The 16,929-nt window shown below is 44.3% G+C and overlaps 1 protein-coding gene across 4 annotated transcripts in view; it reads left to right on the top strand.

Moving 5' to 3' along the window:
* ANKRD12 (ankyrin repeat domain 12) overlaps positions 1 to 16,929 on the top strand; it is a 333,910-nt gene that overhangs the window by 152,980 nt on the left and 164,001 nt on the right. For all 4 annotated transcript variants that reach the window (XM_082257365.1, XM_082257363.1, XM_082257364.1 and 1 more), the window contains exon 3: positions 7,567 to 7,714. In XM_082257365.1, coding sequence (XP_082113491.1) covers positions 7,567 to 7,714 — 148 coding nt within the window. The remainder of the gene's footprint in view (positions 1 to 7,566; positions 7,715 to 16,929) is intronic.

The raw sequence follows: 16,929 nt of genomic DNA, 5'->3' as shown, positions 1-16,929 counted from the left end.
AACATGCTGAGAAACTAAGTTTTCATTATCTTTAGATGTCAAAGCAAATTTTGCAAGTTTAACAGCTTCAGCTTCATTGGCCTTCTCTTTTGTGGACTTGCCGCTTTGTGTTTGTTGTGAGGGTCCGCCAGCATCTGGCATAGTTGTTACAGCGGATGTCCCCTGTCCTTCCTTTCTCCTTTAGTCTGACTTTGATACAATTTGAGGTCCATAGATTATAAGATTACACGGGCATTGCTTTAAGTTGCATCAAAGTTGTGCCACTTTCAGGTCGTACAAGTGTGTATGGGGCCTAAATTGTAGTATTGGCTGTTAGTTTAAATGGAAACTATAATGGCTTTGAGTCAGTTTTATTTTAGTTGGGTTTTTTATTTTTTTCAATGTTTATACATACTATAAATACTATAGTATCTCATAAAAGTGAGTACACCCCTTATATTTTATTATATATCTCTTCATGTGACAACAGTGAAGACATGACACTTTGCTACAATGTAATGTAGTGAGTGTACAGCTTGTATAACAGTGTAAATTTGCTGTCTTCTCAAAATAACTTAACACACAGCCATTTATGTCAAAACCACTGCCAAAAAAGTGAGTACACCCCTAAGTGAAAATTTCCAAATTGGGCCCAATTAGCCATTTTCCCTCCCTGGTTTCAAAGGACTCATTAGTGTTACAAGGTCTCAGGTGTGAATGAGGAGCAGGTGTGTTAAATTTGGTGTTCTAACTCTCACTCTTTCATACTGGTCACTAGAAGTTCAACATGGCACCTCATGGCAAAGAACTCTGAGGATCTGAAAAAAGAAATTGTTTCTCTACATATAGATGGCCAAGACTATAAGAAGATTGCCAAGATCCTTCTAAAGATGATGCACAAGAAAAACAAGCAGTTTGCTGAAGACAAGCAGACTAAGGACATGGATTACTGGAACCATGTCCTGTGGTCTGATGAGACCAAGATAAACCTATTTGGTTCAGATAGTGTTAAGTGTGTGTGTGGCAACCAGGTGAGGAGTACAAAGACAAGTGTGTCTTACAGTCAAGCACGGTGTTGGGAGTGTCATGGTCTGGGGCTGCATGAGTTCTGCCGGCACTGGGGAGCTACAGTTCATTGAGGGAACCATGAATGCAAACATGTACTGTGACATACTGAAGCAGAGCATGATCCCCTTCCTTCAGAGACTGGGCTGCAGGGCAGTATTCCAACATAACGATCCCAAACACACCACCAAGACAACCACTGCCTTGCTAAAGAAGCTGAGGGTAAAGGTGATGGACTGGCCAAGCATGTCTCCAGACCTAACTCCTATTGAGTATCTGTGGGGCATCCTTAAATGGAAGGTGGAGGAGCGCAAGGTTTCGAACATCCACCAGCCCCGTGATGTTGTTATGGAAGAGTGGAAGAGGACTCCAGTGGAACCTGTAAAGCTCTGATGAACTCCATGCCCAAGAGGGTTAAGGCAGTGCTGGAAAACAATAGTGGCCACACAAAATATTGACACTTGGGCCCAATTTGGACATTTTCACTTAGGGGTGTACTCACTTTTGTCGCCAGTGGTTTTAGACATTAATGGCTGTGTGTTGTTATTTTAAGGGGGACAGCTAATTTACACCGTTATACAAGCTGTACACTCCCTACTTTACATTGTAGAAAAGTGTAATTTCTGCAGTGTTGTCACATGAAAATATATAATAAAATACACAAATGTGAGGGGTGTACTCACTTTTGTGAGATACTGTAATTGAACGGTTGTTTCTTTTGTCTTACAAATAAACATTTGGATTTTCTAAAGAGACTGCACAGCAAACAATGTTTGCTTTGAAGCTATGATTTAGCGAATTGAAACTTCAGAGTGAACTGTCCAGAGAGGGAATGAGTCATTCAGTTATGTATGTAAATTACAGCTTGAGCTAATATGTTCTGTAAGTAACCGGCTTTTAAAGCTGAGTGAGAGCATGGAAAACATGAAAAGGAGCTTGCTGAAGAATGCAAAATATCTCATATTTACCTGATTAAAACAGATGTTTTCAAATGTTATTTTTTTCTAGAATTCTGTAAAAAAGAAATAAATTGCAGGTTTGACAGTGCCAGAGCGCATGAGACCTAAGACTACACAGTGTTCTGCATTAGTCATTCTTACAGTCGGGTAAATGACTATTGCATATTTATTTATTTTTATGTAGTGCAGGTACTTGTATAGCACTGTAAATTTAGGCAGGAATTTTTACATATATATATATATATATATATATATATATATATATATATATATTACATTCACATCAGTCCTTGCCCTCAAGGAGCTTACAATCTAGAAGTGTGTATTGATGGTGTCAGTTGAACATCAGTTTGAGAAGCTTAAAATAATTCAGAATTAATTAACCGATGCATTTGACCTGATTCAAGGTTATAAACTAAACACAGGTGCTTAAATATTCATTTAAAAAAAATTGGCAATTTTTTGGGCGATTCATTTCCTGTGAAAAGTGCTTACCATCACCGGGCATGGTTATGAGGACTTTATAGCACAAGCAGACAAAATTTGGCATGTTAAGAGGTACATTGCTGCACATGACCACTGACCAACATTTAAAGTGTTACTAAACCCACAGCAGTAAAAATCAGTCTGTATTTGCAGTAAAGCATGCTTGTTATACTCACTGTGGAACCTAAAGGATTAATATTCTGCATTGTGTAAAAAGGCTTTTTGATCCTGTCTTCTCTGATCCTCCCCTTCCACAGTCCCAAATTCATCTGCTGATAGTACAGAGCCTTGGAGGGACTCTGCACATGCTTAGTTTAGTGTCAGATGCTAGAGTTGTGTTTTTTTTTTTTTTGGGGGGGAGGGTGCATATAATCCTCACAGGGCCAATGAGCATTGTCTAAACAGAGGGTCAGGGGTCATTCAGCATCATAAGACAGTCAGAGGAGAACAAATTCCTCCTACAAGCTTTAACAAGTGCTCCACTGGACACTGATAGAAGTCACAAAACTGCTATATGTTGCTGATGAGAAAAGGTATTTAGCAGTTTATATCTACAAAAATAATTGCATTTCAATATTCTGTGCACCGTGGGAGACCAGATATAGTGAATGCAGGGTCCTGGGTTTAGTAACATTTTAAGCCACACCTATTACAAGATCTCTTAGCCTCTGCCTCATAAAATAGAAAAATTAGAAAAGCATCTAAAATGTTTGTTTCCGATCAATCAGTCAACAGATTTTGAAATTCCACAATAATCCACAATAAAAACATAGATTCAACTTTTCTACATAGCCCAGCTCAATTTGTACCACTTTTCATAACGGACAGCCTTATTTAACCACTTCCAGCCCAAACCGATTCTGACATTTTTCTACATGTAAAAATCCATTTTCTCTATTATCCATTGACAGAAGCAGCTCCATATCTTCTTGGACCAATGGGTTATGCTCCTCCCATCAAGAATAGGACACTAGGCAGAAAAAAGCTTTACCACGCCTATGAGGGCTGTCCCTGCAGGCATAACCTCACACACTCTGCTACAGCTTCCAGTTGGTTTCTGCCTGGTTTAGGAGTAGGACCTAGTTCCCTGCTGGGACTTCGGTCTTCGCTATATAAAAGGGAAAATTTTTGCTATTTGTAATTTTTATTTACTAGTTCCTGGAGAACTACAAGCAATAGCCGACTGAGGTTTTCGGACTGGATAATCGAGATCCTTAAGGTCTCCAAGCCTGGCCAGGGAGAGCGAGCATGTTATAGTCCAGCACTAGGCCTCGCCATGACAGAGTCCCGATGGATGGGGACGAGCCCGCGAGTGGACTGTCAAGCTGGGACGCGATGACCTGGAACGCCCTGAGTCGCAACATACCCCCTGGCTGGCAGCACGCTCACTCTGGGTGGGAGGTGGTCTGTTCAGAGTGGCGCCCACCTGGTATGGTGAGTAATGCTGTCCCCCCACTCCTCTGGTGGTCTTGGGGTGGACGTTGGCCCTTGGGAGATCCCTTGGTTCCCCTGGCCTCTCGGACATACCAGGCCTCCCCCCGGTTATTCCCCCTCCCTCCCCTAGAGGGTTCCTACCTGGGGGGGGCGGTAATATTACAGCCGCTGTGGGGGATGGGGGGGTGACTGTCCTGGTGGGGTCTTTTTTTAAGGACCTTCTGCAGACCGCATGGTGCGTCCTGTGGGGGCCACCATTTTGCTCTGGATTTGTACTCATTGTTTTCCATTGACAATGTATGGGCAGCCATTTTCTGTTCGTTCCCCGTAGGAATGCATGGGGTGGCCATTTTTTTGTGGTCCAGTTCGCTGGACAGGCAGCAGGCATAGCACAGTTTAATCTAGCAATGACCCAGGCATTTCTTCTGCTTCTATTTCTTGTGTCAAAACGTTTTTACTTTCTGTTTAACAGAACGTTTACAGCAGGCCTCCTGAGCGGTTGGGTAATGTTTTTGGGGTCCCCTGTAGGTTTTCCCGACTCACTCTGCTATTAGTTTGTACTGGATTGGGATTTGTGATAGTGCTAGTGCGGCACTGGGATCGCAATGTGCGATCTTTTTAACGTGACACTGCATTATTTTTAATCAGTGAATACCGTCCCAGGACAATGTTTCACCTACAAACCCCCTCCGTGTGGCTGCGGGACTCTCTGGGTCGCTGTCTCTGTCTGCTTTAAAAGCAGTTCTGGAAAGCCTGGTGTCAAAATGTAGATTTTGTGTTCAAACGTATTGATAGCCGCAAACGTCCGCTGCCTTTGCTCAAGCAAAGCCCAGAAGTCAGGCAAGGTGTTTGCTTGTCCGGAGCTTTTGATGATATTGTAAATGACCAATGACTGCGCATCAAGCACATGCTAGTGGTGCCCAAGCGCTATAAATGCTGTTACCCCTTTGTGGAGGCGGTTTCCACTTGATGGACTGTGCCACCGAAGGTGGAACACCCAGTTTCCAGATTGAATAAGTCTATTGTGGTTCCGGTGGCGGAATCCCCAGCTTTTACAGACCCCGTGGATAGACGGGTGGAGTCTCTGCCCACATCTACACACGTTTGCGGGTTCCATGTTTAAACCAATTGTTGTGAACGTTCTGGTGTCTGACGGTCACTGAATGGATAAAGTTACTTAAGGGGAACTTAGAATCTTAACAGATTCCTTTGGCGCTAATGGAGCTCCTGGACCAGATGGCTCAAGCCTTTGTGTTCATGTGTGATGCGTCCTTGGATGCGGCCCCCCTTATGCCCAGGGTGTCTGCAGTGGGGATTGACATTAGACGCATGGTGTAGTTAAACAGCTGGTCGGTGGACCAGGCTTCAAAGAAGGCCTTGACGGACCTTCCCTTTACCGGAGAGAGGTTGTTTGGATCTTCTCTGGATGAACTGATCAAAGGGCTTTACGTGTGGGAAGAGTACTCTTCTCCCCCAATCCTCTAAGGGCAAGGTGCCACGTCGTAAGCGGGAGCCTTCCTTCACTGCTCATAGGCAGCTTTTTCGTACCTCCGGGTCGCAAATCATCGTACGAGGAAATTGTGTATTTCATAGTGTGAATCGCTGAAGGTGCACCCTTGCTTGTTTTCAGTAGCTAGGGTTTTGGCCTTTCTGCAAAAAGGAGTTGAACAGCGGCTGACTTTGGGCACTATCAAAGGCCAAGTGTCGGCTTTGGCTATATATTTCCAACGCCCTTTAGCTACGCATGTCTTGATTCACACTTTTATTCAGGGAGTACGCCATATGGCTCCCACGAGATGCTCCCCACTACCTCCGTGGGATCTGAATTTAGTATTATCTGTTCTTCAAAAATCTTATGCGAACATTAGGGAGATTTCTCTGCTTTCCATGTCTCAGAAGGTTGCAGTTTTGGTGGCTATCACTTCTGCCGACAGAGTGTCTGAATTGGTGACGCTGTCCTGCCGCTCACCTCATCTGGTGGTCCACAGAGAAAAGGTGGTGCTCCGACCTTATCAGTCTTTTCTTCCTAAGGTGGTTTCTGATATTGTGCTGCCTTCACTCTATCCTAAGCCCAAGCATCCCAAGGAAATTGCCTTGAATCCTTTGGATGTGGTTCGGGCTATCAGGGTTTACCTGGCGGCTACTGAATCTTTCAGAAAATCAGATGCTCTTTTTGTCCTTACCGAGGGACCTCGTAAAGGATTGGCTGTGTCTGCTGTGACCATATTCAGATGAATCAGGCAGACAGCTTGAACAACTGTCTGCCTGATTCATCTGGATATGGTCGCAGCAGACGCAGCCAATCCTTTACGAGGTCCCTCGGTAAGGACAAAAAGAGCATCTGATTTTCTGAAAGACTCTGTAGCCGCCAGATAAACCCTGATAGCCCGAACCACATCCAAAGGATGCAAGTTTTTTTTTTTTTTTTTTCTGCTACAAAATGACTCAGAACCTCCTAGCATTATATATATGAAAGATGGTGTTACGCAGAGTAAATGTATACCTAACATGTCACACTTTTAAATTTATGTAAGTTCTCAGGGACAGGAAGTGGGGCAGTATGTCCAAAATGGGGGACATATTCTGCAAAAAATTACCCCTACTAAAATAAAAAAAAGTAATTGTTAGACTTCAGGTTCTTACACATTAATGGACTTTTGTTGCATTAAGGGCTGGTTCACAGTAGCTCCTGTAGCTCAGCGGCTTTTGTGCAGTGCGATCAGCGCAGTGATGATGCACAAAGCTCGGCAGATCATAAAGACATTTCATAATGTTTAATCGCCAGCTGCACAGTGTGGGGCAGTGGATTGCCTTGCTCTGTGCTAAAAAAAAAAAAAAAAGTATTGCATGCACTATTTTTTTTTTTCCTTTTTAGGCACTGCACTCAACTAAGCACATGAAAATTATTCCCCTCTAAATCTTTTGTCACTGTTCACATTGCTGTGCTGCATTTGCACTGTGTTTTAAATAAAAAGTCCTGCATGCTGCATCCTTGGTGCGCTTTTCAAAAGTGCACCAAAAATGCATTAAAAACACTGCTGTGTGTATTTGGTGCATTTTTTTGAGTCACGTGTCCTTCACAGGTTCATGCTGGGAGACAGGATTCCAAAAAATGAATACCAAATACACTGAAAATGCGATATGCATTTTGCAAAACGAATACCACATTTTAAGTGCACCTGTGTGAAAGAGCCTTTATGCTTTGGAAACTTTGTACAGACACTACATACCCTTTCATTTTGTGACTGCAATCAAAATCAAGCTTAAAATGTTTTAGAACCCCTAATATGACAATCTGATACTTTGTGTCAATTTTGTGCTGCTTTTGTTTTTTTGTGCATGAATGTAAGAATCTGGCAGTTACAGGGGCTACTCAGGTGCTTTCATTAATGGGATCCATTTTGCAAGTAGAAGAGAAATGTAATGTAACTGAAAATGGCCAAATGGATTATCCCCTTTTTAGTTGTTTAGTCAAGTAAAATAATACGTTGACATGTTTTCTCTTTGTATCAGAAGAAACCAGGTTAAGCAGGTGATTTAAGCAGTCTTCAAATGTTAGGATTCTTGGCTAGTGTATGGGGTCAAGTATGCTCCTTTTATACACTTTGTTATGTTAAATGTTACCCTGTTTCTGTTGTTTCAGAATAAGGAGAAAATCACATCCTTCCCCCGAACACCTAAGTTGGACAGGAATGAAGTTGGAAAAGAAATGAAAGAAAAATCCTCAATGAAAAGAAAACTCCCCTTCACAATCAGCCCCCCTAGAGAAGAGGAGAGAGATTCTGACACAGGTAGATGACCCAGAATGATACTGATGTCCTGTAATATAATCTGGCCTTTTGTTCATTCTAGATAACTGTATGTAGTTGAATTTGAAGATTTAATATTCATGTGATCTGGTTTGGGAGTAGAATACAGGCAGTCCCCGGGTTACAAACCAGATCGGTTCTGTAGGTTTGTTCTTATTTTGAATTTGTATGCAAGTTGGAACAGGTGCATTTTTTTAAGTGTAACTCCAGCCAAAACTCTTACAGGAGTGAATTTCCCTGCATAGGTGTAGATTTCCTCTCACTTCCTGTTGTCTCCCTCAATTTGTAAGTATAAGTTGTATGTAAGTTGGATGTATGTATCTCAGGGACTGCCTGTACTATTGCCATAGGTCTATTTACAGGATTTTTGGATTTTATAGGATAATAAGAGTAATAGTGGCTATAAAGGCTCATTCAATGAACGATGCACAGACAAAATTCAGTACACATAGCAACGCATCAGGAACTAGCTTTTTTACTGATATGGTTTTAGTAAGGCCTCTTTCACAATTAACACTCGTGTTAGTCTCCATTTCCACTACCGCGGCTACGAAGTCGTGCTACTTCTAGCGTGACTTCGTAGTGAAAGTAAACTGCGGCTTTCAGTGCGACTTGTCCCTCATTATAGAGGGAAGTCGCACTGAAGTCGGCTCAAAAGTAGTGCACAAACTACTTTTAAATTCGCCGCAACTGAAGTCGCGGCAGTGAAAACGGGCCCGATTGAAACAAATGGCTTTTGACTTGCTGTGCGACTTGACATGTGTCAAGTCGCACAGCAAGTCGCACTAGTGGAAACCGGCCCTTAGGGACTACCTGCATAGGGATGCATTGAACACCTGTGCATCCTCGTGTTAGTAAACACTGCCCTCTAAGAGGAGTTACGCCCCTGTGAACAAGTTCTAAAGGGTATTTTGTATTCTTCACCTTGCACTGGTCACTGAATAAATCTGCTAGATTACAGGAATTAATGGAACACCGTAGTGGAGATGCTGCAACTAGATTTCCCTAAAAATAATTCTACCCACCTTGGAGCAGTCCTCCATATGGTCTCTTCACATCCTCTTCTTCCTCTTATTCTCCTAACTGGGCGGTTGGGTATTGAATGCTGCAGGTAATGTCATCACATAATGATACGCACGGCTCTCTGCAGCATTTACCTGTGAGTCTAGGGCAGCCTAATGGCTCTCCCCAGGGAGTGGGTCCTTGACACCTTCAGCTTACAGGAAGTGGGTTGAATGACTCTGGGATCCTTTCAACCTGCAGGAGGACTGGTGTACTACCCCATGGAGGAAGAAGTTATGGTAATAGGGAGGCTGTTTAAAAAAAAAAAAAAATTTACACTAGAGTTGGGATTTAATTAGTTTCTATGGGAAACACCTCAGATTTTCCTTCCCTAAGTTGGAAAATACTTAGCTTACACCCTGGCAACCCTGGCTTTTACCCATGTCTCAATTACCCTAGGTTTGTGTATGTGTGTTTCTGCAGGCCATGTTTACGTGGGCATGGCAGCCGATTAGTTTTAATGGGCGGCGTGCATACGTTTTCCACAGAAAAAGGTGTATTCATCTTTTTCAAAACACAGCCCGCAGGAAAATCGCATTGTCATTTTGACCATGTGATTTCCCTGCGGTTCCTACTCATGCACCCCTCCCTCCTATCGAGTGCCCCCACAGCAAGCAGCTTGCTATGGGGGCACCTGAGCCAAGCTACAGCTACGTGTGTCCATTTAGTCATGGAGCTGCTGTTTGGCCCCGCCCCCTCTTTCTCCTGATTGGCTAATTGACCTTGATTAAGCTGCGGGAGCCAATGGTGCCACTGCTTTGTCTCAGCCAATCAGGAGGGAGAGCCCTGGATGGCTGCGGGATTTGTTGACATCGCTGGACAGAGGGGGACCTCAGGTAAGTGTGAGGGGGGCCGCTGCACACAGAAGGCTTTTTATCCTAATACATTAGGATTAAAAACCTTCCTGACTTTACAACTCCTTTCATTTCTGCATTTTTGCATAGTGTACAGTGGGTACGGAAAGTATTCAGACCCCCTTATATTTTTTTCAGTTTTTCTTTTTTAATAAATCTGCAACAATGTCAACAATTCTGTGTTTTTCTGTCAGTATGGGGTGCTATGTGTACATTCATGAGGAAGAAGAATGAACTTAAATGATTTTAGCAAATAGCTGCAATATAACAAAGAGTGAAAATTTAAGGGGGTCTGAATACTTTCCGTACCCACTGTATAATGTAGGAGTCTAAAGAATAAGTAGATCTTGCATTTTAACGCAGGGTCTGCTTTAAAATGTTCAAATCCTATACCAGGCGTGCTGTTTATTGTTAGACTAGACAGATATGTCATTGACATGACTGTGCTGCAGCTTATTGTGTTTGGTTGCCTCGCTCTCAATATTGATGGCTTGTCACGTTTTCATTGTTATGCAAACCAGTATGTAGCTCTAGAGTCAGGATTTCCATGGCTTCCTAAAAAGCACTTCATCTAGTACAGATTCGCCTGGTCTTTGTTCCAAGTTTATTTTTCAGTTACATGTGCAGGGGTTCACTGAACTTAGAAATGGGTAGTGCTTTGAATGTAAGAACATGGAATGATTATTACTGGGGTGAATTTGGATCACAGGTGGATGCACATTAGAGAAAGCATTGTCTGTAGCTGTTATTCATAAGCTGATTTCCTGTAACATGTCTGAAATGCTTCACAATGTTTGGAAACAGAACATAACCGTTTGCTGTGCGGTAATGTATTTTTTTTTTTTTTTTTTTGAGTTTTTATTCCAAAGTAATGGTTGGTAAAAAATATTTGCATTAAATGTTTTTGAAGATGTAAACACTTCTAGATCTCTAAATTCTGATCTGAGGCCGTATAAGGACCAGGTCCCGTTGCTAAACAAGGAGCAGTGGTCACATTTTGATAGATGTAGGTCACAATTTCCTACTTTGGAAGAGATGTTACATTCTTTATGTGGACAGTTACACTTGTGCTGTTCTTACGGATATAAGGTTTGTTTATTGCTATAAGTAAATGGTCTAAACAACTGACATCTGTGCTTTTCACTAAAATTAGATCCTGTCAGTTGGCTATAAAGGAAAGTCTTGATTTCTAGTAATGTGCAGGTGTAGCCACCAACAGAATCTTCATATCCCCTTGAAATGTTTATTACTTTGCTCCTGAGTTTGAAATGACTACTGCCATGTGTGCTATCGTCACTTTAAGAGATAGGAGTGTTTAAAAATAGCATAGGAGAGTTTTTTTTCTGAAGATTCACTCTGCTGTTCCGGGGAATTGTCTGGCAACCTGTTTTTGTAGCATGTGTACATAATGCAACCAGAGAGAAATTATTGCAGATACAGGCATCTCAGCTTGCACTTTATTGCTTAAATTACATTCTCTCTTTTTAATTCTTGTGCAAACTTCATTATTATAAATACATTTTAGAGTGGTTTTTAACCCAAAAACAGAAAATCATTTTTTCTTTAATAAAACATTACAGGACACAGGCATATTACTAGATGACTGTAGGAAACCAAACCCCCCCCCCCCCCCCCCCACTGACCGGTATCCTTAGTTTTTACTAGTGTCCTCAATTTTTTTTTTTTTAATATTTTCTGCTCTGATTCGCTAAGTACTAGTCCTTCTGGGGAAGCTTCCGGAATGGTATGGAAGGCCCCTAGTCGGACATTATATATATATATATATATATATATATATATATATATATACACACACATACTAGGTCTCCTCACTGCCTTTCATATGCTGCATGAGGATTGCACTTCAGAGAGCAAAGCAAGTGTGAACGAGCCCTTAGGCTTTTTTGCCTTTTTACTTGGTGATCGGGCCAGTAAGTCTTCTATTTCAACTCCCTTTAGCAGTCCAAGCTGTCCAGCAAAAGTGGCTTTTAGAAGGCTGAGACAAACCATTTAACAAACCCTGTTTTTCATTTTTGTAAAACCTTTATCCCAAAAGAAAAAAAAAAGTTTCTGTAGCTGCCTAAAGTGGTTCTAAAGTCAAAGGGATTTTACTTTCATGTATTCTCTGCGTCAACGTAAAATCCCCTTTCTACAGCAGCTCCCCCCAGCCCCCTTTAAACACTTTCCTGAGTCCATTCTCAATCCAGCGCTGTCTGCTGCAGCTCTTTTCTTCCTCTATTCACTGGAAGCTCTGAGAGCAGCGGGAGCCATTGGCTCCTGCTGCTGTCAGTCAAATCCAGTGAGGAGGGAGTAGGGGCAGGATGAGCCGCGCTGTGTGTGTCTATAGATGCACACAGCCCAACTTAGGAGTGCGCCCACACAAGTGCCCTGTTAGCACATCACTAGCTGATGGGACTCTCTCTGCCAGAAGAGCCAGAGCAGAGAGTGGCAGCGGGGGCTGCTGTGTTGCATCTTTATTCTTTTATGGAGAAATACAATCACTTTAAAAACTCTGCAGTGCAACTTCAGTTTGTTAGTCAAGTTTTTCTAGATCTGCTAGTCTAAGGGCCAGTTCACACAAGGACACGGTGTGGAAAACCCGATTCTAGGACAACATCCCCCCGGACAACATCCCCCTGGACAATATCCCCCCTCTAACCCCCTAACCCAGTCATGTCCAAAGTCCGGCCCGCCGGCCAGTTGCTGCCCGTCCTTTAGTTTTTTTACGGCCCCCTGAGACACTGCTGACTTTTGTCAATGCCTTTCTCTCTGAGACTCCTCACATCCCCGCCCCGATGCTGATGCGATTGCTCGGAGGCAGGGCCTCTGGCCTCCCTCGGCTGCTCCTGAGTCCCGTCGAGCCCCCCCTGCTCTGCTCTATATGCCCGGCGCCGCCCATGACTGCGCGGGAGTGCAGAATGAATTTGAAAATTGCATGCCTTTCTTTCCTTCACCGCACACAGCCACCTGTAGGAGCCGACCGAGGATCTCGTGGAGCTGACCGAGGAAATGTCACTTCTACAATCCTACTGCCTGTTTCTGCAAGTGTGATATATGTGTGTGTGTATGTGTGTGTGTATATATGGAGCTGACCGAGGAGGTGTCACTTCTACAATCCTACTGCCTGTTTCTGTAAGTGTGATTTTATTCATAAAGTACTGATGCTTATTATTTCCTATATATATATATATATATATATATATGTATGTATGTATGTGTGTGTGTGTGTGTGTGTGTGTGTGTGTGTGTATGTATTTAATTTTAATGGTTCAAATGTCAGGCAAAATGGTCGGCCCTCACGCATGCTCACTTCATCAAATCTGGCCCTCTTTGAAAAAAAGTTTGGACACCACTGCCCTAACCCTATGTCCCGGGGGATGTTGTCCCGGGGGGACGTTGTCCCGGGGGGATGTTGTCCCGGGGGGATATTGTCCCGGGGGGATGTTGTCCCGGGGGGATTATGTCCAGGGGGATGTTTTCCGGGGGGATATTGTCCCGGGGGATAATGTCCGGGGGGATATTGTCCTGATACAGGAAAACCCATGTTCCGTGCACGTTTTCCACACCACATTCAAAACACAATGCATTTGTAATCTGCAGCAGGTTTCAGTGTTAATGTAATGACACAACAAACTCAGGTAGCAAACGCCGTGCATGTTCCTGCACTAGATCGCATGGTACAGTAGTACCATGCAATCCGGCTGCTATGCATTTTGTTAGGTAGGTAGCACATACACTGATTTTTGTTGCGGTCTTGTGCAATTTCACCCCATTTAAATGAATGGGCTGAAATCACGCAGTAATGCACAGCATTGCGCATATGGTGCATTATTTGGTGCTCAAATTTTCACATCTTAAAATGAGCCTTTAGGTCTGTTTCACACGGGCTTCAGCTTATATAAGAACAGTGTGAACAGCAAGCTTTGACAATCTATTTGCAGAGCTTTCAGCAGGCTTTGTTAATGTACCATTCAGTTACAGTTTGTAAATGTTGAATACAGATCCTTATGGGAATGCTGATTGCCACTTTAGGGAAGCTGTTCGTAGGTTTCAGAACTTCTTGAAGCTGCAGCCTGCTATCAGCTTGCTTAAAGAGGCAATCAGCATTCCCATTAGGATATGTGTTCAACATTTACAAACTGGAGCTGAATGGTACTTTAAAAGCTTCAGTAAAAAATGCTTAAAGCTCTGCAAATGCTCTGTCAAAGCTTGCTGTTCACATTGCTCTTATACAAACTGAAGCCGTGTGAAACAGGCCTTAGGGACTGGTAAGCTGACAAAATATATAAATGTTTTTTTTTTGGGGGGGGGGGGGGTTAAATACTGCTTTAAGTTCTAAAATAGGAAGTATTGAAAACATCGTAAATGATTGCTAGACTGCTTTTTATGGTCAACAAAAGGCATGTAATTTTATATTCCCAGCCAAAACTGAATTGTGTCACAGTACAGGCAGTCCCCAAGTTACAAACATCTGACCTACAAACAACTTATACTTACAAACCGAAGGAGACAACAGGAAGTGAGAGGAAATCTACCCCTAGGAAGGGAAATTCACACCTGTAAGATTTATCATGGGAAAAAGGAGCCTCCACTGAGCTATATCATCAATCCTTGTTTCCACGACAACCCAAAATTTTCAAAATCCAATTGTCACAGGGACAGAAAGTGAAGTGAAATCTGAAGAGGGACACAGACAGCAAAACAAACATTACAGGGGTGTTATCCAAAAAAACGTAAAAAAAATGTTTTTTTGGCTGGAGTTGCACTTAAAAAAATGTACCTCTTCTGACCCAGAGACTGCCTGTATTCTAACAAATGCAGATTGTATTTACAGATGGATATAAAAAGTAAATGAACATAAAGTATAACCTTTGTAATTTTAGTACTCAAAAGTGTGCAGATTCTTACAAGGTTGGAAAAATGCTATTGACACCCTTCCCACACACGCTTTATTTATCTGCTTTAGTTCTTTAAGTATGTACTAATAAAATAAAATGGTATAGATGTTGCTGTTAACGTGATTCTAAGGCCTCATGCACACTGGACGTTTTTACAGCTGCTGTTAGCAGCGTCAGACGTTTTTTTTTGCACCTGCAGAACGCCCATCCATGTTATTCTATGGCCTCATGCACACATAGAGCTTTTAGGAGCTCCAAGTGGCATAGGCGTTTTACAGCTCCAAAAAAAACCCAGGAACTGTGGGTTCAGGAGCTCCAGCGTCAAGCTGCAAAAAACGTCTGACGCTGCTAAAGGCTCCATAACGTTGCTTAACGTGCGTTAAGCCACGTTATACGTTTTTTTCTTCCATTCAAAATCAATGGTTCCCTATGGGAGCCTATTGATTTGAATGGAAGTCACACCGCAGGTCGGATCAGGGTGATCCGACTTGCGGTGCGACCTGCACTGTGAGAATCTTGAGGGGGAACTCCACGCCATAATGGGGAAAAAAACGGCGTGGGGTTCCCCCCCAGGTTCCAAACCAGGCCCTTCGGGTCTGGTATGGAATTTGAGGGTAGCCCCACGCCGAAAAAACGGCGTGGGGTCCCCCCCAAAATCCATACCAGACCCTTATCCGAGCATGCAGTCCGGCATGCCAGGAAAGGGGAGGGGACGAGCGAGCGGCCCCACCCCCCCTGGATCATACCAGGCCACACGCCCTCAACATGGGGGGGTGTGGGTGCTTTGGGGCAGGGGGGGCTCTGCACCCCGCACCTCAAAGCACCTTGCCCCCATGTTGATGAGGACAAGGGCCTCATCCCCACAACCCTGGCCGGTGGTTGTGGGGGTCTGCGGGCAGGGGGCTCATCGGAATCTGGAAGCCCCCTTTAACAAGGGGGCCCCCCGGATCCCGGACCCCCTCCCTATGTGAATGGGTATGGGGTACACTGTACCCCTACTCATTCACCCCATAAAATGCAGTGTATGGAAATAACGACAGGAGACGTTTTGGAAAATTTATTAAAAATCTTCATCCGGCTCTTGTCCTCTCCGGGGGTCTTCTGCTGTCTTCTTCTCCTCTCCGAGGGTCTTCTGCTCTTTTGCTGTCCGCCCTTCTTGTCTTCTCCTCTCCGGGGGTCTTCTGCTGTCTTCTCCTCTCCGAGGGTCTTCTGCTGTCCGCCCTTCTGCTGTCCAATCTTCTTGTCTTCTCCTCTCCGGCCTTCTGCTCTTTTGCTGTCGGCTGTCCTTCTTCCTCCGGTCCTCCTCCGACGACGTCTCCAGCGATTATGCCGGCCTCTGGTCTCTGCAGCTTATTATACAGCCATTAGGGGCGTGGCCGCCAGATGACGTCATCAGGACACCACGCCCCCTTGTGTCACAGATGACGTCATCTGTGACACAAGGGGGCGTGGTCTGTTTATTTTGTCAGCGTTAGTTAGTCGGATCTTCGAATGAAGACGGCGTTTGCGGAGCTGGGAGTCGGACTGGTCGTCCTGGTTCTCCAGGACAGAGGGTCAGATGGAATCCCAGCCCGCCATCGAGCGTTTAGCAGGCTGTGTTCGCCCTGGCCTCGCAAACGACCCATCCCTGTCCTCAGGGATGCAGCCTGTGAGGTGGCTACCTCACCCGGACGCCTCATCCACGGTTATCCGTGCAGTATTTGGCGTCCTGCATTTTTGGCTGACGGCACCCCAGCCATCTGAGGGCGGGCGGTTTCCCGTCGATGAGAGGCACCCCACACCATCGGGTACAGGTAAGTACATTCTGTGTGGGGCCTCTGTCTGGGGCTGGCAGTCCTGTGTGTCTGTGTTATCCCCTCATGTCTGTGCCTTTTTGGGCTCCCTGATCCCGATCCCTGTGGGGGTTTTCTGTCACAGTCAGTGCGCTGTGTGGTTTTCTGGGGTCCCTCTCCTGTGTCACTTTAGGGTGCTTTGGAGGTACAGACATGTGTGGCGACCGCTGCGGGGGTTAAAACACCGCCCGTCCGCCATTTTAGGTGTGGGCAGCATGTCTGGCTTCACTATGGGCGCTTATGCAGCATGTATATGGTGTGTTTTTGGCGCCTTGCGGCGCCATCTTGTGTGTGGCAAAACGTTTGTTCCGAGCACGTCGGCGGCCATTTTACCGAAGCCTCCCATCACTTTCTATTGGCAACCATTTTTCTTTAGCCTAAAGTCTCAGTTCAGTCTATTGCGGTGACATCACTTCCTCCTTTCTCTCAGAAGATCTCGGCTGCGGTGGTAACACTCCTGTGGAGTCTGTCTGCTGTCCTTTTTTCCTTGTGCAATCCTTCTGGCTGTCAGTTGTCCTGCTTAGGGGTCTGTGTTCACAGTTAGTGTAGCG

The sequence above is a fragment of the Pelophylax lessonae genome (genome assembly GCF_965119305.1).
Source record: "Pelophylax lessonae genome assembly, chromosome: 5".
Lineage (NCBI taxonomy): Eukaryota > Metazoa > Chordata > Amphibia > Anura > Ranidae > Pelophylax > Pelophylax lessonae.
Note: the sequence above shows the minus strand (reverse complement) of the source record. Positions and strands in the feature narration are given on the sequence as shown.